At 38.6% G+C, this 22338-nt stretch overlaps 1 protein-coding gene across 4 annotated transcripts in view; it reads left to right on the top strand.

Annotated features, from left to right (window-relative positions):
• The first annotated feature begins 619 nt into the window (after positions 1–619).
• DCP2 (decapping mRNA 2) overlaps positions 620–22338 on the top strand; it is a 42840-nt gene continuing 21121 nt past the window's right edge. For 2 of the 4 annotated variants that reach the window (XM_031666395.1, XM_009208898.4), the window contains exons 1-4: positions 668–868; positions 9705–9856; positions 13705–13832; positions 14216–14314. In XM_031666395.1, coding sequence (XP_031522255.1) covers positions 816–868; positions 9705–9856; positions 13705–13832; positions 14216–14314 — 432 coding nt within the window. In that variant the 5' untranslated portion in view covers positions 668–815. Of the gene's footprint in view, positions 869–2078; positions 2241–9704; positions 9857–13704; positions 13833–14215; positions 14315–22338 lie in introns of those variants that run through there. The other 2 variants (XM_003899998.5, XM_021939600.2) reach the window with 2 other exon arrangements.

Raw genomic sequence — 22338 nt, forward strand, 5'->3', positions numbered from 1 at the left:
AGGGTGGAATACAGATCAGAGTTCAGCTTAAATCAGTATTTTCTAAGATTTTGCTAGGTGCCAGATACTGAGATAAAGTCCTTGTCTTCATACTTGGAACCAGGTGCCTAAGGCAGGACAGAGGTGAGCCACCTCGAAAATGGATACACTCTCCAAAGGTTTGTAGTGAAAGAGGCACAGCTCTTGGCCTGGAGTTGCTGGGGGCAGCGATAAGTGCATGATACTTGGTGACAGGAATCGCAAGTATACTCTTGTGTTGAACGGATCCTCCTCAGGGTCGGCCCTGCAGAGGAAAGAGCTCGGTCACCGCGATGTCCTGCACAAGAGGCCAAAGTCCCGGATGTGTATCTCGGGGTCTACACGGAAGCCCCGACCCCTCTAAACTTCCTAGAAGCGCGCAGGAGGCGTGGTGCGCCTGCGTGTAGCCACCCCAAAGGCGGCGGGAAGTTGGTTTTCTGAGTAGCAACTGAGCAGCTTGAAGACGGATTGGAAGTAGCGGACCAATAAACAAACGTCTCATTGGCTTAGCGTGGTTAGGTTCCCAATTCTTCAGCTTCCCATTGGGCCTTTCAAGCGAGCAGGGGCGTGACTCCAGGGGCTCCGCCCCGAGCCTTGGCCCAGTCTCGGGGTCCAAGGCTGAGGGAGCGGGACGGAAGTGAGCGGGTCCCGCCCCTTCCCCTTCTCGTCTTCGTTGGAGTCGTCTGCCGCGGCTGCCTCGGCTGCCCGCTCTCCGGCGAGCCGGAGTCCTCGTGCCGTACCGTCAGTTCCCGGCCGCGCGGAGCCGGGATGCACTGTTCCTGCTGTGGGTCCTCATCATGGAGACCAAACGGGTGGAGATTCCCGGCAGCGTCCTGGACGATCTCTGCAGGTACTGCGCTGCCCGACCCCTTTTCGCCCCGGTCGGGTTTTCTCAGTTTCGCCGACCCCCAAAGGCCTCCGGGTCTTCTCCCCCGCCCACGTCCAGGTCCTCGCTTTCCGCTCCCGCCGCTGCTCGCTTTCCATCGTCGACCCTGCTCTCCGACGACACCGCCCCTCTTTCCGCCGCAGCCTCCCTGTTTCTCACGGCCCTCCGTCCTTCCCCTCAGAGAACCCGGAATTTCCTTATTTTTTAAGTTACTCAACTATTTTGCTTTCCCGCAGGCGCAGCCGCTTCGCCCGAGCCTGGGTCTTAGTGTTTTGCCGCCGCCACCTTCTCCCATTGTTTTTTCTGCCTCTGTGACTTTTCCACGCCGTGCACCCCCTCCTCCTTCTGTCTCATTCCCAGATTCTGAAGGAAGACCCCAGGGTAGTGATTTAAGTCTTAAGATCCCAGGTACGCGGACCTGCGCAAGGAGCAATTTTTCGGACTTACTCTGACGCCTGCGTGTTATGTGTCCGTGGCGTTCTCTGTAAATTCCTGTAAGAAATTACTTTTTTTCTCATCCCTAGACTTGTCTTTGGGGGAGAGAGGGAAAAATGTAGAGCTGCTTTTCTTTTCATCCTTAATTACCCTATTTTAAAGGAAATTCTCAGCCGCGGGGTTTTTACTCAGGGTGTGTACTTCACATGAGAATTTTTTTGCTTTCTTCCCCCTTGTCAACTCTGATTTCAGATAGCCAAACACGTGTAGGATACTTAAAAATACTTCCTTTCCGAAGGTAAAATTTGGGGTGCAGTGACACCCGGAGGTGTCGCCAAGTGTGTGTGGATTGTGATTACAAGTGATAACACCTTTTCGCTCACAGTTACTGTATTTATGTTTTAAAAGGCAGGCTTTTAGTAGTTGTTTCTCCTTCACGCTGTTTTTTTTAATGGAAAGTAAAGAACTGGTATTTGTGGAGGTTTTGGTTTTTTTTTTTTTTTTTTTTTTTGAGACGCAGTCTCGTTCTTTCACCCGGCCTGGAATGCAGTGGCACATCTCGGCTCACTGCAACCTCTGCCTCCCGAGTTCAAGCGAGTCTCTGCCTCAGCCTCCCGAGCAGCTGGGATTACAGGCGCCCGCCACCACAACCCGGCTAATTTTTGTATTTTTGGTAGAGACGGGGTTTCTCCATCTTGGCCGTGCTGGTCTCGAACTCCTGACCTCGTGATTCACCTGCCTCGGCCTCCCAAAGTGCTGACCTCGTGATCCATCCGCCTCGGCCTCCCAAAGTGCTGGAATTACAGGCGTGAGTCACCGCGTCCGGCCTGGAGTTTCTGCTGTGCGCCAGGCACTACCTTTACATGTGTTGTTTTATTTAATCCTCAATCAGCCCTGTTTGGTAGGTGCAGTTAGTATATTTCCATTTTCATCTGCGGCAGATTCAGGAACTTTGTAATTTACATAAGGTTACATTCATCCTAATTGACAAAATCGAGATTAGAAATCTATTCCTTTTTCTTTACAGTGCCTGTGCTTTTTCTCTCACACCAGGAAGAAGTAATAAGCCTAACATTTTAAACCTCACGAAAATACATACAGGAAAGTAAATAGCCTAATTTTGCAGCTAATAAAAATGGCGTTGTACTTCTTTGGTGATGGTAGATATTTAATTTTTGAAGTATGATAGATTCAAATGAACCACTGAAAAGGCACTTAGTTTTTTGTCCCAAATAACAAATAAAAGGAAAAAACTGAATTTGATATGTGTATTTGGATAAATGACTAGAAGCACATGAACCAATAGTGGGATTATGAGATTGTGATCTTTGTTTTCTTTGTTCCCGAGATTTTTTAACGGGTATGCATTCTATAGTTAGAAAAAAATTGAAGATATGTATTTAGAAAGGTGATCAGTAATTGGCTGTGGGTTAATGGGGTAAGAGTTGATTTAGAAAAATATGTGGTAATCTTACACGTTTTACAGACATCAGAGCTAGTCTTCCTACTAGTATTGGGGTTAATTTGCATATTTAGGATTACATCATTTAAAGAAGTGATGTCAGCTATTATGATTTTATGTATGAAACCTGTTCACAAAATAATTACGTTGTGTTTTGTAAACAATATATTAAGCACCTGTCAAGTGTTAAAGATACTTGGTTTTCCAGTGAGTGTATTTAAGCTGTTATACAGATATTTTTGAATGGAGTAACTTTTTTTCCTTTCGAGAAATTTCTTTGTGCAGTTACTGTTTTTGGCTGTATAAACAAGGATATGATATATTTAAAAATTAGGGCTAGCTATAATAATGAAACCAAATAAACATTTCTCAAAACTTCAGGTTTTAAAATAAATGCCATTTTCAAGTTAATATTTATAGCTTTGATTAATTGAAAGATTTTTAATGTTACTAATTCAGGCTTTTCATTGTGGATTAAAACTTTTTTTTTACACTTAGAATTTGGTAAACTTATGTAAAAATAAAGCTTAATTTGAGGTTAATTTTTCTGAACTTGTTAGCTCTCTTTTATGTACCTCTTGATTTATGAATTGAATCTAGATGCTTGTTTTTACTCCCTTCATTTTTTTGCCCCAGTTCTGTTGCTTATTATTAGTGTATTTAGGAAGTTTTTTTGTGTGTTACTTTGTTTTTTGATAAATTACATGTTTCTGTTAAATCTTGCCTTTTGATGTGAAAAATGAGAGCAGGAGACTTAAATTTTCAAAATGTGACTTTGTAACCATTAGACTGCTCATAACCTAAGGCAGATGCTTTAGTATGGAACATTCCATTTATTGGAATATTGTGCAGCCGTTGTAAGTTCCTCAGGCAATTAGCACGCAGTATACTGAGGGAAAATATTTGTGTGTTGAAAAGATGTACACAGGATACTGAGTGAAATACTTAGTCACTTGGTGCCTTTTGTGAAGAATTTTTAAGTGTGTGTGTGTGAGAGAGGAGGAAGTATAGGTATTTGTGTGCCAAAAGAATATGCACCAAACTAATAATACTGTTTACTTTCTGAGTGGAATAGAATTAGAGGAGAGGAAGGGAAGAATTTTGTCTTAAAATATTCTAGTGAACAAAAACTGCTTTAAAATTTAAAATGTATGTGTAAAGTTAAATCTGCAGCATTTTATGATACTTGTTTTTGATACACCATGATTTTTTACATTAAAACTCAAATACAGAGTTTTTCAATACTGTTTAAACTAGCTTATTAAAGAATTGAAAAGCATGTTTTTAAAGCAGAAACTGAAAAGTTGGTTGGTTCAAATAAATGCTTGGAATTTTTTAAAAGCCCTTTTAAGAGTTGGGTAGAGTAAAGCCACACTAGTGTTAAAAGGAGAAAGGTATTTTCTGGCAACTAGTGTTGCTGCTATTTTGGTGATAGCATAGGTTAATTAAATAATTTGTGCTCATCTTCAGCTAGCCATTTTAGCATTGAATTCAACTGGAACATTTTTCTAATTGCAATCCTTGTGCTAATGTCCTGTTTGTAGGAACATTGAGAAAATAATATTTTGTGTGATGCAGTTTTTCCTATAACAAATTGTAGGCATTTTATTTCAGCTATTACTATATACACATATATACACATATGTACACGTACTTGTAAACCTTTAAAACAGATCAAAAGCATTCACAGAATGAAAGCATTAAATGTTTAATTTTCATACATCAGCTCTTATAACTTAAGAACTTTTTCCTATTAAAAATATGTAATCATGTACATGGTTTTGAAAATTAGAGTACAGACAGATTTCTAAATGACAGGCAACAGTCTTAGTTTCTTACCCTACCCTTTTCTATTCCTGTTGAGACATTGACTTTTACTTGTTTTAAGTTCTGGTGGATACCTCAGTATTTTAAAATATACTTGTGCCACTTTCTCATTTATCAACTTTCTATATTGAATTGGGGATTTGGTTCAACTTGGTAGATACTAGGTGAGAGTTCAGTTTACCACACCCACTATTGCTCCCGTCCTACTTCCAATATGTCTCTATCAGTATTTTAAATTGTTCTATTGTTTGCCTTTGTGACTTTGACTTTTTTTTAGAGACAGGGTCTTGCTCCATTGCCCAGGCATGATCATAGCTCACTATAACTTCCAACTCCTGTACTCAAGCTATCCACTTGGCTCAGCCTCCTGAGTAGCCAGGACTATAGGCATGTACCACCATACCCAGGTATTAAATGCATTTTTTTTTTTTTTTTGGTAGAGATGGGATCTTTGCCCAGCCTGGTCTCGAACTTACTTGTAGCCTCAAGCAATCCTCCTGCCTCCACCTCCCAAAGCGTTGAGATTACAGGTGTGAACTACCATGCTGGCCCCTTTGTGACTTTAATATACTTAAAATTATATTTGTTTTACGAACTTACAGTATTTCTTGAGTCTCTTATATGGTGAGATGATTAGTGTCTCATTTTTTCTTGCCCATTCCCTCGGCTTCTATCCAGATTAACTTTTAAAGAATTAGGATTGATAATATTTGTATTCCATTTTGTAAAGTTAAGTCTGTTATATTTTGTACTATTTGTTGATTGTAAAAGCTGAACAACAATAATACAGTGTAAATATATAGTTTTTACAGTAGAGGCAAGTCTTCAGTGGCTAGTTTCTTTTCCATCAGGGCATAGTCAGAATCCCTTTGTAAGTGTCTTGCAGAATATCTAAATGAATTCAGCTTTCTTATATCCTACAAATTGGTCAAAATGATGATACCATTAAGTTTTTTCTTCAGGGAAATAAATATATGCTTTCATTATTACTGCCTGATTCCTTCTAGCCTTTTTTTTTTTTTTTTTTTTTTTTTTTTGAGACAGAGTCTCTCTTGGTTGCCCAGGCCGGAGGCAATGACGTCGTCTCAGCTCACTGCAACCCCTGTCTCCCTGGTTCTAGCGATTCTCCTGCCTCATCCTCCCAAGTAGCTGGGATTACAGGTGCCCGCCACCACACCATTTTTTATATTTTTAGTGGAGACAGGGTTTCACCATGTGTTAACCAGGCTGGTCTTGAACTCCTGACCTCAGGTGATCTGCCTGCCTTGGCCTCCCAAGGTGCTGGGATTACAGGTTGGAGCCACCATGCCAGGCCCCTTCTGGCTATTCTTGAAATCCATTTTCTTGAGGGGAGGGGACAGTTGGCTTTCTGTTCTAACTTTGGTGTTTTTGCTTCACATTTGGACTCTAATTCTGTTGTACATGTACTTCTCTCCTAATATGTCCAAAGTTTCTAGCTGCTTTTTTCACCCCTTCTCATCTGCTTCCGTATTTTATCCTTAGTCACGCTTTCTACAGAATCCTTTTTTCCCTTTAGACTCTGCTCTTGGGGACCTCCATCCTCCTAATCCAGTCTGGGCTAGTTGCTCCCCAGACTTGCCTAGCAACTAGAATACTAGAATTCACTTTCACAACTCTCTAAGGTGGTACTTACTCTTTCTTGGATATCATGTTTTATCCTTTCTTGGTTTTCATTCTTGTTTTGCTTGTGTGCATTTTAAGTTAATTTCTTTGAGGGGGGTCATTAGGAAGTAGACTGAGTCCTTTAATGTCTAAAATACCTGTTTCTCTTTTCACACTTAGTTCCCATGTGGTCTAGGGTCCGCATTTTGAGTATCAGTGTCTAGGTGATATCCTTAATACTACCTTCCACTGCTTCTGTTGGTTATAGTAATCATGGTTTTTTGTTTTTTGTTTTTTTACCCCCCCAAGGGCTCTTACTTAGTTGTTGTATGTTTTAAAAAAGAAAAATACAGTTGCTCTGAAAAAGGAATGCCCATTTAAATTTCTTTTAGGATAATAATTCCATCTTTCAACCCTCCTGTTTTCTTCTGGTTCCTCAATTATGTTTTCTTCAGGGTCAGTTAAACTTTTTCTTGTCATGCTTCACATTTTCATTAGATGGTAGGTGATTTTTGGATGCCTTTTTATATTAATGATGAGACATTTGAGGGGGTTTATTCATTAGTAGGCTTCTCCTTTATGTGAGTAGATAGGGAGCTGGCTGTTACACTTGAGGGTTTTTCATTTTTTAAAACAAAGATAGAGCAGACTTTAAAAGATAAAGGTGGTGGTTATCAGTTTTGGTTAATCAAGTTGGGCTCAAGGATTTTGCAGGTTTTAAATGCCATAACACAGACTGCCGTGCCAAGGGCATTCTGAATGCCAATTACAGATTGAAGTTCTTTCAAAAACCAAGATGTTAACAAAACTGATGAAGTTTGGGTTTCTCTTAAAGTAAGATGAACACATGTCTTAAATAGAGAAAATAGATCTCTTGGTTCTGAAAGTTAAAACACTACACTAAGTAATTCCCCTCCCCTTCCCCACAGGTCCCTAAGGCAGTATTACATTTGCCTCTGACAGTTAAAATTTCAGCATTTCAACAGAGGGGAGCTGAGGAGAACTGGGAAAAATGAAAAGCAAAATTAGTGTAATTGATATAGGGAGCTAGTTTTTTTTTAAAAAAAAAATAGAGACGGGGTCTGGCATTGTTGACCAGGCTGGATTTGAACTCCTTGGCTTGAGTAGCTGGAATTTGAGGCATGTACTACCATGCCTGGTAAGGCAATATAGAAACATAAAGACTCATAGTAGGATTGACTTACGAGATCTTTCAGCACTGAAGGATACGAATTTCCAAGTACATATGGTCTATGGAATGACAGTGCAGTGGATTAAAAATAGACACTGCAAAATTTCACAACACTGGGGGCAGAAGGAAGATGTCAGAAGCATCCAGACTAGAAAAAAAAAAAAAGTCATATACAAAACATTAAGAATCTGAATGGCTTTTGTCCTTGGCACAAGTTAGAAGTAAAAAGAAAAGAAAAATGAATGGCTTCAATTTTCTCAATATCAAAATTAGAAGTTGGAATGAGAGAGCACTGTTGAAAATTCTGAAAGAAAATCGTTTCCAACTTAAAATTCTTTACCCAAATTATCAAGTATGAGGATAGACATTTTCAGATGTATAGTATCTCAATATTTACCTCCCCTTTGCATCCTTCCTTCATAAGATATGTGAAGATGTACTTCGTTAAAACAAGGAAGTGAATTAAGGAGGATGAAGACAAAAATACAAGAAACATGACCTCTGTGGGATAAAGGCACAGGGAACTATAAGATGCCAGTGAAAGGGCAGTGTAGAGGGGACAGATGTGTACCAGGTGTAGAGGACAGCTGATTCAGACTGGAACAGATCAGAAGACTAAAAGTCTTAAAGATGAAACTGATGAATCTGAATTGTGGGGGAAAAAATTCCAGAATGAAACTGATGGATCTAAATTGTGGAAAGAAAATCCACAATGGAAATGATTATATCAGAATATCCAAAAAGGAACCAGGAGGGTGTAAGGAGTTGGATCCCAGTCACATACACATCTAGATGGAGTTTCACCTGCTGAACTGGGCCAAAGTGTAAAACTAGCTGCATTTGACTTGAGGTGTATATACTGGGTCTGATCAACCTCTTGGAGAGAGAACCACGCTCAACTATATTGATCACTGACTGGAGACATCCTGAGCTGACAACCAACCATCATTAATCATGGACTGTGCTAAAACCTTCCAGATATGTAAATTTACAGTAGCCCTTACAAGCTCCGCCTAACCTTGCCTGAATGGAACATGATTTAGCTGCTTACTAGACTTGTGTCTCCCAAATTGCAGTTCCTAAAAACCTGATTAAAATGCCTTTTGCCACTCCAGCGTTGTTTTTATTTCTTTATATATATATATATGTTTTTGAGACAGTGTCTCATCACGCAGGCTGGAGTGTAGTGACATGATCATAGCCCACTGCAGCCTTGAACACCTGGGCTCAAGTGATCCTCCTGTCTTAGCCTCCCGAGTAGCTAGGACTACAGATGCATGCCACCATGCCTGGCTAATTTTTAATTCCTTTGTTGAGAAGGTCCTCTTGTAATTGGAGAAGAGTGTTCTTATTCTTATTTGAAATTTGGAAACAGCCAAGAATTATTTACTATGATACTGATTAAACAAGTGGTCAAACTGGGTGGTACTATTTTAAATTTTAAAAATGACTTTAAAAACCAATGGACTTGAATCTGTCTCTAATGGTTACTAGGAACAAGGATTACCAAAAATGCTTAACATTGGAAAAAGTAATTGATAGCTGCTTTTAATGACTGCTGTAAGTTACAACATTCACTTAGATTGATGAATTTTAACTTGTATGTTTCATAATAAAGGGGTTCATTATCCTAATTACATATGTGTGCATGCAATATATTTTATATTATAGGTAAAAGAAATATATCTTTCCCTCCTTTCCTCAATGTACATAGAAAAGACAATTTAGGGTTTTGAAAAGTGAATATATTTGAAAGTTTGAACTGAGACTGCAGGTGAGGCTCTTTGAGAAGTCTGGTGTATTAATGAGCCACAGAATATTGGCTTCTTTTCCAGTATTTCTTGATAATATTTTATATGTGAAGATTATGTAATAGCAAACATTTTAAAATGTAATTGTATGAATATATTTACCTGTATTCTTGGAAATGTTGCCAGACATGGGAGGAAGTGGAGGTTTTCTTGCTCACTTTTGTTGTTAGTGAGCTCTTAAGCTGATCTCTGTACTTGTGAACAGAAGGTACACAGGGTCGGAACAAATTGTATTAAAAATGAGATACGTGTGGTGTCTTCTCCATCTCTCTTTAAGACTCATCTTCCCTATAGTAATTTCCCTCAAATATTAATTGCTTCCTTGAACAGTACTGCTCTTGGTCCCTTTTCTAAGTTGGTAGGTCAGGTATGAAGCACTTAAATAGCCTAAGATAAATAGTTATAGTTTGTGAATGTAATTTTTATATGCGTTTTTTTTTTTTTTGACAGCCGATTTATTTTGCATATTCCCAGCGAGGAAAGAGACAATGCAATCCGAGTGTGTTTTCAGATTGAACTTGCCCATTGGTTTTACTTGGATTTCTACATGCAGAACACACCAGGATTACCTCAGTGTGGGATAAGAGACTTTGCTAAAGCTGATATCCTTTTTATTACTATAATGACTTATCTTTCTTGTTAGCAATATATTTTAGCACAAATTTCTTTTTGTCTTTTCAGATTTTAAAACTGTTAGAGAAAAACATACTTGATTGCTAAAAATTGTCAAACATAAATAGTAGACAATTTAATAATAATCATATATTTTTATACAGAGGACTCCCTGAAATGTACACTGATTAAATTTGATTTTTTTTTCCATGAATAGCCTGTTTGTAGAACTTTACTCTTGCTGCTCCATGTAACCAGATGATCTTTAATCTCACAGAGCGAGACCCCATCTCAAACAAACAAACAAAAACGGTATCCAAGATTTATTGGTTGGTATGTTACGTCACTTGAGATTCAGGGCAATAAGTCCCTGAGCCACAGTTGTGGGACTACAAAGAAAACACTGATGGGAGACAGATTTCAAAGAAAGAAATGATCAAACCATTTGATTAAATGTGTAGAAGTTAATGAGAAATCAAAGGGGAATAGAAATATATTGAGCACTATCTTTGTTAAAGGCCTTGGTGATAGGTTCTCTGGAGAAATCTTAGTAGGCTGGTTTTCAGGAGTTACAATCTACTTATGGAAACATTAAAATAACCAAGTCCCCTTTTGCTTTGGTTATTTTGTATGGACTTACAAGTCTACTAGAGCAACTTTACGGTTTTGGATAATATTTTGTGTGTGATTGCACGTGAGTTTTACACTTTCCCTGCTTTTAAAAAACACCAAGAACCTTTGTTTTAGGTATGTTTCTTTTAGTTAACTAAGAATAGTTACATGGAGAAGGAATGTTTAATGTGGTACACTTCATTAAGTAACTGCATGGTTACTCTGTGCCAGGCCTTATGCAGTGAACAGAGTGGACTCAGTATCTTCAAGAAGATGAGAAAAGACAGGAAAGGAAATGATTACAGTGCAGTGTGGTAGGATGTGATATGGAAGCACAGTGTTCAGTGGGAACGGAAGAGGGATACCTACTTACGATTTGGAGGCTGTGAGTTTGATTCCCATCTGGCCACTTGAAAATACTGGGTAGGTTGTTTAATTTCTCTTAGATGACGATCCCAGTTTCTTCTTGAAAAATAAGGTTGTTAATAGTGCCTAATTCAAAGGATAAGTTTGAGACACATATGTTTCTACATGTAAATCGTTTACCTGGCACAGTGATCAATAAATGTTAATAAGTAATAAATGTTAACTATTACTCCAAAAAAAAAATTTTGGAAGCTAAATAGAAGCCTTCTTTGAGATAGTGATTTATGTGAGGAAAATTGGAGGAAGTGAAAAAAGTTACTGTATTTTAGACTAAATGGGAAAGATAAGAGATGATGCTACAGAGTAATTCAGGGGCTAAAACGTGTAGGGGTCTTGTAGGCCATATTTAAAAAACATTTTAAAAAACCTTATATTTTGGAAAAAAACTTAACTTTTGGAGATGACTAAAGAACATGACAACTGCCATCATACCCTTCATCTGTATTCATTTATTATTAACATTTTCCCACATTTGCTTCTTTCTTCCCATAGGGGTGTTTCTCAAGACTACTGTGGAATAGTGTGAACAGTGAATTGGAGGAAGGCAAGATTGGATTCTGAGAATCTAGTTAACATGCTCTTTTATTAATTTACTAGAGAGAGAAAACCCGTGGTAGTAGAAATGAATAGAAGAGATCAAATTTGAAAGTTATTTAGGAGGTAAGATTGGTGGTGACTTGGATATCTGAGAAGTAGAAGAAAGGATGGTACCCAGGTTTGTAGTATGAGCAGTTGAGTGTATGAGACTGCCATCCCATTGACAGGAAAATGAGAAATGTTGTAGGGGATTGACGGGTTCAGTTATGGGCAAGTTGAGTTGATGGTACATGTGGGATATTGCAGTAGAGAAGACTGCGTACTTTGATAAGAGCATAAGTTCTGGAGCCACATCCTTTGAGTTAGCATCCTTTCCCTACCACTTACTAGTTATGTATCTTTGGATAAATTGTGGAACTTGTGTATGCTTCTGTTTTCTCTTTTTTAAATTATGCATAGTCTTGTGATTTTTTTTTTTTTCCCCCTTCAGTAAGCACTCAGCAATGAGGATACAGACAAAAGTATCCCAGATTTGCTCCTTGGCTGAAGTTCTGCTAGGGATTTTACTAAACGTGTAAAGCCAGACTTGTAATACCTTTTAGAATCTTAGCGGGCCCTTATAGAACCATAGAGCTTCGTGGAATGGTTAATGTTGTATCCAGGCTTTTATCTTTTTTTCCCCCCTCCTGAAATGAAGGCATGGACTAATTATATTGAGATTAACTTTGTGCTTGTCTTTAAAAAAAAATTGCAGGTACAGGGTGTTACTAGGTTGCCCAGGCTGGTCTTGAACTCTTGGGCTCAAGCATTCCTCCTGCTTTGACCTCCCAAAGTGCTAGGATTACAGGTATCAGCCACCACACCTGGCCAGATTACAGTGTTGTCATAGGTGGCTGACTGACTTGGGCTCTGAGGACCTATTTCATTTGTACTACAACTATGAAACAAATTTTAAATTACGGAATTGTAGAACACGTAAAATTGAAATTAATAAAATGAATTTGATGTAATTTTTTTTTTTTTTTAAACCAGACTTTTCATCACAATGTGAATGAATATAATGCCAACTTCTTTGAGGGTGTTTTGAGTTTGGTGTACCTGTACTAACACCACCTTTCTCTGCTGTTACGAAACATTACTTTCTGTATTATGTCATATGTCGTTTGATTGTAATGCATCATTTGTAGATTAACTTTATTTCTGTTTTTAATAGCCGGTAGCAATTAAAGTAGTACTAGTACCAGTGTGGTCTGTGAAATCAAGTGGTAATATTTGATACATATGGTCATCTAGATAATTGAAAATATGCTTAGATTGCATGTTAGAGTAATATCAAAATGAAAACACAGAGTATACAAGTTTTTATTGAGGAATTGAGAACCCTTAAAAGTATAACCTCATTTTGAGCGATACTATCATAGATTATCATTTTCTCCATTTTTTTTTTTTTTTTTTTAATAATAGTATTATAGTGAAGAGGCATTTGATAGCATGGAGTGTTGGAAGTCTGAGCATATAATTTCAGGGTTTGGATTTTACTTACTTTACTATTAATATTTTACGCTGCCCACTTTTGTGGGGAGGCATGCCCAGTTTCTTTAAAACTGGCTATGTTTTCGTTAATACCTGGATTTGCCTTTCTCTGTAATACTTAAAGTAAAACTTCATAAAAGTGTTCTTCATTATGGAAACAATATATATGTGGTAAACAGTATAGAGTGGCATACCTCATTCATACTTCTCCTTCCCAGAATTAACCACTTTGTTTCTCTGATGTGACAGTTTCTTTCTCTTAGCAATATATTTTTTTCTGTTTCTTGGTATCATTTTATATATGTAATTCTATTTCTTGTTATTACGCTAGTATCTATAATTACCTGGTATTATGAATTTGACTCACTTAATGAGAAGTGTTCTAGGTGTTTACATGGTCCAGAATTAGTTTGTGTTAGCTCAGGGATCCAGGACTATGAGTACTCAAGACTTACTTGATTTGTGTGTAGGCTATAAATGCAAAAGTTAACAATGACGTTTTAAGAGAAAACAAATGTGGAAAAAACAAAAACACCACCTGTGTCGGCCTCCCAACGTGCTGGGATTACAGGTGTGAGCCATCATGCCTGGCCAAAATGCTACACTTAAATGAGGGAAGATTTGAATAATTTCACATAAAATACACTGTTGATTTAAATGGGTCTCTTTCTGCATATAATTTCTCAAGCCATATTAAAGGAGAAAGTAACTTCCTTGACACTATTTATACTCTTCAGTCATTGTCCATTTTTGCTGCCTCAAGGTGAAGATGTGGAAAAAGTTTTGGACGAATGGAAGGAATATAAAATGGGAGTACCAACATATGGTGCAATTATTCTTGATGAGACACTTGAAAATGTGAGTGTAATAAAGATTTTTAGTTAAATGGCAATCGTTAGTCTATTAACAAAATTTGTTATTGATGTAGTGTTTCTAAATTGAGGTTTTAAAATATACTTAGATTTTTAGTGCTAAAAGGCCAAGTTTTGTATATTTTATTTGCATACTAGGTCTGCAGATTTTTTACTTGTTGCAATTATGGCGTGGTACAAAAAAGGGTCACTTAATTGTTGAAGACTTTTTTCTTTTAGTGGGCAGAATGCTTTCACACTGGTGGTGGTGTATTCAGGGTCATGGAAGATAAACAGTTACCTCAAGCACAGAGAAAAATGGCTTTGATTTTTAGAAAGGAGCATGGAAAAGGAGGGCAAGTTTGATTTTTACCTCTGCTTGTTTTATAGGTACTACTGGTTCAGGGTTACCTAGCAAAGTCAGGCTGGGGATTTCCAAAAGGAAAAGTAAATAAAGAAGAAGCTCCTCATGATTGTGCTGCTAGAGAGGTAAGTTATTCCAGTTTGATACACGGTAAATTTGGCTGTTAGGGTCTGAATGTATTTTTTTTAGCCATATATGACTTCTTTGGACTGTCTTAGCCCTTTCCAGAACTTGAGTGCTGGAAAGTGCTTGAAGTAACTTAAATTTTTCTAACATCACTGTTGATTCTTTTATCCACATCTCTTTTCATTTATTCTCTTATCTGTTCCCATTTTTTTAATGGGCCATTTTGTTTTATCTCTTGTTCCTTTCTTTATGATGACATTTTTCCCTCCTTTCCCTTTAGAATTAGATTTGCTATGGGTAAAACATTTTGGCTATTGTAATCCTTGTTTTATGTTTATAGTCTTGGCTTCCTGACAAGTGCACAATTTGGAATTTTCTTTTTTTTTTTTTTTTGAGACGGAGTCTCACTCTGTCACCCAGGCTGGAGTGCAGTGGCGTGATCTCAGCTCACTGCAAGCTCCGCCTCCCATGTTCACGCCATTCTCCTGCCTCAGCCTCCCGAGTACCTGGGACTACAGGAGCCCACCACTGCGCCCGGCTCATTTTTTTATATTTTTAGTAGAGATGGGGTTTCACCGTGGTCTCGATCTCCTGACCTCGTGATCCACCTGCCTCAGCCTCCCAAAGTGCTGGGATTACAGGCGTGAGCCACAGCGCCCGGCCCCAATTTGGACTTTTCTGAGAAGTTGACGTTTGTTGCTGAAAACTCACTCAGGCTTTCCACTGCCTACAGGATAAAGTTTAATTCTTTAAGTTTTTAAACTCTGTCCCCTCTTCCCGACACAAATCTTAACCTTTTCTGAATTTATTGTATTTTCAGTCAAAACAGTTTATTCTCTCTCTCAAACTTGATTGATTTGTTTCGGCCTTGAAATTTTTGCTGTTATGGCTGGGCATGGTGATTCACTCCTGTAATCCCAGCACTTTGGGAGGCTGAGTGGGCGGATCACCTGAGGTCGGGAGTTTGAGACCAGCCTGACCAACATGGAGAAACCCTGTCTCTACTAAAAATACCAAAAATTAGCTGGACATGGTGGCACATTCCTGTAATCCCAGCTACTTGGGAGGCTGAGGCAGGAGAATCTCTTGAACCTGGGAGGCAGAGGTTGCAGTGAGCCGAGATCACCATTGCACTCCAGCCTGGGCTACAAAAGTGAAACTCTGTCTCAAAAAAAATTTTTTTTTTTTGCTGTTATTTCGCTACCTAGAATGTCCTCTCTTGTTCCTTCTGTTCAGCTCCTATCTGGATATGTTTCTAAACCCAACTCAAATCCCTTTTCCCTGAAGGACTGCAACTGCCACCAACTAACTGTGTATAGGGCTTAAGTTTCTTTTCTCTCTCATATATGTGTGTGTGTATCTATGTGTGTGTGTGTGTATAAATATACACATACAGATACACACATACACATATAATTATTTTTGGTGTAGGATCTCCCTTTGTCGTTCAGTGGTACCATCATAGTTCACTGCAGCCTTGACTTCCTGGGCTCAAGCCATCCTCCTGCCTCAGCCTCCAGAGTAGCTGGGACTACAGGTGTGCACCACCATGCCTAGCTAATTTTTTTGATTTTTTTTTTTTTTTTTGTAGAGGCAAAGTCTGTGTTGTCCAGGCTGATTTTGAACTTCTGAGGTCAAGTGATCTGTCCTCCTCGGCCTCCCAAAGTGCTGGGATTACAGACATGAGCCACCGTGCTTGACTGGTCCTTAGTTTCTTAAAATGAAGTTTATAATGGATGTTCTTTGAAGTTCATTCCTTTTCCTTTTTTTTTCTTTTTTTTTTTTTGAGACAAGGTCTTGCTGTGTTACTGAGGTTGGAGTACAGTGACATGATCATAGTGCACTGCAGCCTTGACTGCCTGGGCTCAAGCAATCATCCTGCCTCTTAGCCTCCCAAGTAGTTGGGACCACAGTTGCATGCCACCATGCCTGGCTAATTTTTTTTTTTTTTTTAAATAATGGGGGTCTCACTATGTTGCCTAGTCTGGTCTTGAACTTCTGGGCTTAAGTGATCCTGCCTCAGCCTCCCAAAGTGCTAGAATTACAAGCATGAGCCACCATTCCCAGCCTTCATTCTTACTTAAAATTCTATTTAAAAATCTTACCAGTTAACTCTAGCAAACAGTAGTCTCTGAACTTCAGTAGCAATTATTGTCTTTACAATTCACTATTATATAATACCTTGTGATGGATTGTTGGCCATATTCTTAGTTCTTACCATTTATCACACAATTTATCATGTATCACACAATTATTCTTGAGATTTGAGAAGTTGAACTAACAGGAAGTATGATATAAGGGAAAGCAGATGGCCTAGGACTTGAAAGATTTTTGTTCTAGCATAGATTTTGTTACCCAGTACCCTAGAGACTTGAAGCTAGTCACTTAACCTCTGTAAGCCATAAAGACCTTTAAGGAGATTCACTCAAGTCCTTTAGAAGTAATATCTTTAAGGAAAAAAATTCTAAGGTGATAGTGATTTGATGAATTTAAGACTTTTTGAAATGGTAATATGGATTTTGTGGCATATTTCATTAGAATTCATTGCCTTGTATATGTTTGACTTGATTTCCTGCAACAGTGTTTATTGCCTACTTTAAGTTGGGGTGTAACTATTAATGAGGGATAATAGTGAAAATTTTTACAAACTACTGGTGGTTGTTTATTATAGAAAAACCATTAGTGGTTATTTACTTTGTAATGGGATTAAAAAATGATTGAAAATGCTGTATTTTAAATTTGATATGAAGCAGCTTGCCCAAGCTATTATTTACAACAGCCTATAAACAAAGCTGTTGTGTATGAGTAAATGAAGGTTAATGCACAATTCTTAAAATTGAAAGCAGTTTGGTGAGAATGTGAGGAATTGCCACATCCCCTAAGAGCTTAGCTTTTCTTTCTGTAGAGGGTAGGAAATGAGACGGAGTATCTGTAAAAGTCCTCCCTTTTATTTCCTCAAACTTTGTAGTTCTCTTGCTCATAAGGAAGGACAAAATAGAAATCAATAGTATCCTACTTAGAGGAATTGATCGTAGCTCTGTACATGGAATTAGACTGGTCTTACAGCAGTAAGGTGGTTGTCCAGGTCAGGAAGAGGGTATTACATTAGTTGGAATAACAAAACTAGTTCCATTTTAGGTTTTTGTCTTGGTTTGAGGGAAGCACAGACATTCTGAGGAGCCATAGTCTCTTAATTTCAGGGATAATTTTTTCATTTTCATAATAAAAATTCTAACCTCTAAACATTCTTTTTGATCTCCATGACATCCTTTTATAGCTGACTAAGGAACTTTAACTTCAGTAAATTTTTGGAATAGGAGTTTTAAAGGCAAGGTTGACTTTTGATTTTTAAATGACCAACTTTGTCATAAAGTTTGGGATTAGGGTGAAGTGTTGCTGTTTTAGTCTGTTGGGGCTAGCGTAACAAAATACCACAGATGGAGTGGCTTAAACAACAGAAATTTATTTTGCAACGGTTCTGGATGCTGGGAAGTCCAAGAGCAAGGTGACTTATAGATTAACACCTTGCTGAGCAAACTTGTGGCCTTCTTGGGTATATGCAGGGAGAGCTCTGGTGTTTCTTCTTATAAAAATGGCACCAGCCCTATCAGATTAGGGCCTGCGCTTATGGATCTCATTTGGCTTTTATTACTTCCTCAAAGCCCTATCTCCAAATACAGTTACTTTGGGGGTTAGGGCTTCAACATACGAATTTTTCGGTGGGGGGGACATAATTTAGTCCATAGCAGTGCCCTGTTTTGAATGATGAAAGTATTCAGCTAGAATTGCAGTTTGTCCTTCTGCCACTTGGTGGTGCTGCAGCATAAAAGAAGCTGCAGGGCTTGACTGAGTGACATTACCAGTGGTAAACCAGTTGGTTATTCCATTCTTAGTAGTTTATTAATGCCTCGTTTTTCTTTTTCATTTCAACTTGTATTAACAGATGAGGAAAGATTTTGTTCTAATTTTCTAACTACTTATTAGACTTAGGCTGATATTTTAAGCACTTTTTTCTTGCATTTAAGTTACGCAGTTCTACCATGGGTGCTTACAATTTTAAGTTGCTAATAGCATTTTTATTTAGCTTATTATAGCATTCATACAGTATATTAATGTTGTTATTTTATTATATATGGCAGTCCAGAAGTGTTTTGTTACATTGTAGCAGAATTTGACACATCCCCAAACAGGGAAGAGTCTGTGGGCTAAGCCTAAAGCAGCAGTGGCAGACAAGCTACTTAGGGAGAATGTGTAAGTAATTATCAATAGAAAGCTAGGGGCAGACCGGTTTTTTTTTTTTTTTTAGGGCAGTCTTAATTAGTAATTTCCAATCTTCTGTTTGACCTTTTGGCTCACCTTTGTCAATTTGACTATTTCTGAATAGTTGATTTGTTGAAATAGATTTAGGACTGTCAAAAGATAAAGTCACAACAAATTTAAAGATTGTGATGGGTTTATTTGCAATTTTAGAAATAAGCAATATTTTATTCCATAAAATAGAATGAGCATTCCAATGGCTGAGCAAAGGAGATTGGCTTTAAAGAGAGAAAAGAGCTGAGGAAAGCAGAACCAAAACTCAAATGTAGTTTGGCGTTTCAAAGTTAGTTTTATTCTAAAGGTTAAAGCAGAGGGGACTTCCTTATGCTGACTGAAACTGGTCTGTTTTGGGATTTGGCTATTACCTGTTTCTCTCCAGATTTCTTGAAGGATAGGAGAACAACTTAGCTTTGGTTGGTGACATGGAATGTTAGCATGAGTAATTCCATTTTGTTTAGGTCTGTTGGGGCCTAGTGTGGGAATGCAGTCCATACCATGGCCTCCTGTAAGTTTTATTTAACAGGACAAAGATGTTTTCTAAATATTGTAGAAGGCATAATAATCTCAATTGTATTTTTGTTGTGATTTGTGGTGAAACATCAACTTTCTTGAGAAGAAGCAAATAATACTTAACTGTTCACTTGTGGTTTCAAGATTTAATATATCATTCCTTATTATTTGGCAAAACAATGGTTTATTGTAATGAAACTGACTTTCATATGCACTTATATAATTTAGTAGAATTAATACAAAGCAACTATTAGTCAATTTATTCTGCCTCTTACTGTAGGCTTATAGGATGAAGATTATAGACAGGATTTCATTGTCTCGTACACTGCTGCTCTTTGGGTTACACTTTTTTTTTTTTTTGAGACAGAGTTTTGTTCTGTCACCCAGGCTGGAGTGCAGTGGTACGATCTCAGTTCACTGCAACCCAACATCCGCCTCCCGGGTTTAAGCGATTCTCCTGTCTCAGCCTCCCGAGTAGCTGGGAGTACAGGCACATGCAACCTCGTTCAGCTAAGTTTTGTATTTTTAGAGACGGGGTTTCACCATGTTGGCCAGGCTGGTCTTGAACTCCTGACCTCGTGATCCACCAGCCTTGGCCTCCCAAAGGGCTGGGATTACAAGTGTGAGCCACTGTGCCCAGCCCTTTGGGTAACACTTTAAAAAAAATTTTACATGTGGATTTCTATCATTTAACATTAGAGAAGTTGGTGATACTCCTTTTGTCAGGAGAATTAAATGCTATATTATAATACAGCAATAGATTTGATTCACAGGAAGTGTGGTATAAAAATTTTTGTCTTTGGTGTCTGTTTATATATTTCAACTATTAAAACTTTTTCCTGGCAAATATTTAATGAGAATACTTGCCTAATTTTACAGGCAAATCTGTTTTATCACTTGCAGAATTGACTGGACAGTTTGAATCTACCTCTTTTAGTGCTGGTGGCCCTTGCTGTTTTGCCTCATATTGTACTACTTCCTCCCATGTAATTCTTAAGCTGTAGCCATTCCTGGCTCTCTAAACAGGAGGCCTTTTTTCTCCTTGTTGGTTTGGCAAACCCCTATTTATCTTTTAGGTCCTAGCTCCCGTTTACCCAGCAGAATAGATTCCTGTCCATAACCAAAGGTGACCATCCCCCAACTCTCAAAGATGTCTACTAAAGACTGAATTAGGCACCCTCCTCCTACCTCATAATACTTACATTAAAATTTTTTCTGTTGCCGGGCGCGGTGGCTCAAGCCTGTAATCCCAGCACTTTGGGAGGCCGAGACGGGTGGATCACGAGGTCAGGAGATCGAGACCATCCTGGCTAACACGGTGAAACCCCGTCTCTACTAAAAAAAATACAAAAAAATAGCCAGGCGCGGTGGCGGGCGCCTGTAGTCCCAACTACTCGGGAGGCTGAGGCAGGAGAATGGCGTGAACCCGGGAGGCGGAGCTTGCAGTGAGCTGAGATCGGGCCACTGCACTCCAGCCTGGGCGGCAGAGCGAGACTCCGTCTCAAAAAAAAAAAAAAAAAAAAAAATTTTTTTCTGTTGTAAACTGAACTCCTTAAAGGGTGCTGCTTGCGTCATTCATTACTAAATTCACTGCCTAGAGCAGTGCCTGTCACTTATTAAGCGCAAAGTACATAGTTGAGTGAAAGCACTAAGATCTAAACATTCTAGCTGCGTGACCCCATAAAAATTACATTCAGGATGAGATAATGTCATATGTAGAGAAGAATAGATTAATTCAAAGAATAGACTTTAGTTAATATTATACCGTATTTGCTATATTACTTTTGATAAATATGTGTGCAGAGTTTTTTTTATTATTGCTGAATTATTTGTGAGTAAATTACAGACATAATGCCCCTTTGTCCTTTATTGCTTCTGCATGTATGTTTTAAGAACGAGGAATTCTTTTAGGGTAATCACAGTGAAATTCTCAGATTCAGGTATGTAACATTGATATGGTGCTGTTTGTTATCTAATGGGCAGTTCATATTCACATTCACTAATTGCCCATTATGGTTTAGCAGTTCCCACTGGTTTGCCCATCCAGGATCCAATCCATGCTCATTTGTTGTATTTGCATTTAATTGACACATCTCTTCAGTCTCCTTTAATCTGAAACTGTTCGTCACTTTTTCTTGAGTACTTTTTTTTTATTAAGCATATAGTTAGATACTATTTGTAACACAAAGATAACACCTCAGCCCATAAGGATTTTAGATTATACAATTTCCTTTCAGCATAATATCCAATTATGCAGATTCACATGACTAGCTATGTATACTTCTGATTTTTGAGGCATTATTCAAAGAACAGAGCTAAGGAGCTAAGGAGAAGAACTATAAAACTAGAATTTAAGAAACATAAAATTTTTAAAATTTTTCCGGTTTTTTTTTTTTTTTTTTTTAAGATGGAGTTTTGCTCTTGTTGCCCAGGCTGGAGTTTAGTAGCATGATCTTGGGGGGTTCAAGCGATTCTCCTGCCTCAGCCTCCCGAGTAGCTGGGATTACAGGCATGCGCCACCCCGCCCAGCTAATTTTGTATTTTTAGTAGAGCTGGAATTTCTTCATGTTGGTCAGGCTGGTCTTGAACTCCCGACCTCTGGTGATTCACCCGCCTCGGCCTCCCCTTAGTGCTGGGACTACAGGTATGAGCCACCGCACCCAGCCTATGTTTTTTTTTTCTTTTTTTTTTTTGGACAGGGTCTTGCTCTGTTACCTAGACTGGAGTGCAGTGGGGTGGTGATCATGGCTCACTGTAGCCTGGAACTCCTCGGATCCAGTGATCCTCTCACCCCAGCCTACTGAGTAACTAGAAAAACAGGTGTGGGGCCGGGTGTGGTGGCTCATACCTATAATCCAGCACTTTGGGAGGCGGGTGGATCACCTGAGGTCAGGAGTTGGACACCAGCCTGGCCAACATGGTGAAACCCTGTCTCTACTAAAAATACAGAACTTAACTGGGCGTGGTGGCGGGCGCATGTAATCCCAGCTGCTCAGGTGGCTGAGGCAGAATTGCAAGCAAGAGGTTGCACTGAGCCAAGAGCCCACCGTTGCACTTCAGCCTGGGCAACAAGAGCGAAACTCTATCTCAAAAAAAAAAAAAGGAAGAAGAAGAAGAAGAAAAACAGGTGTGCACCACCATGCCAGGCTAATTTTTACTTATTTTTTGTATAGATGGAGTCTCACTATGTTGCCTA

Source organism: Papio anubis, chromosome 5 (assembly GCF_008728515.1).
Source record: "Papio anubis isolate 15944 chromosome 5, Panubis1.0, whole genome shotgun sequence".
In the NCBI taxonomy this organism is placed as follows: domain Eukaryota; kingdom Metazoa; phylum Chordata; class Mammalia; order Primates; family Cercopithecidae; genus Papio; species Papio anubis.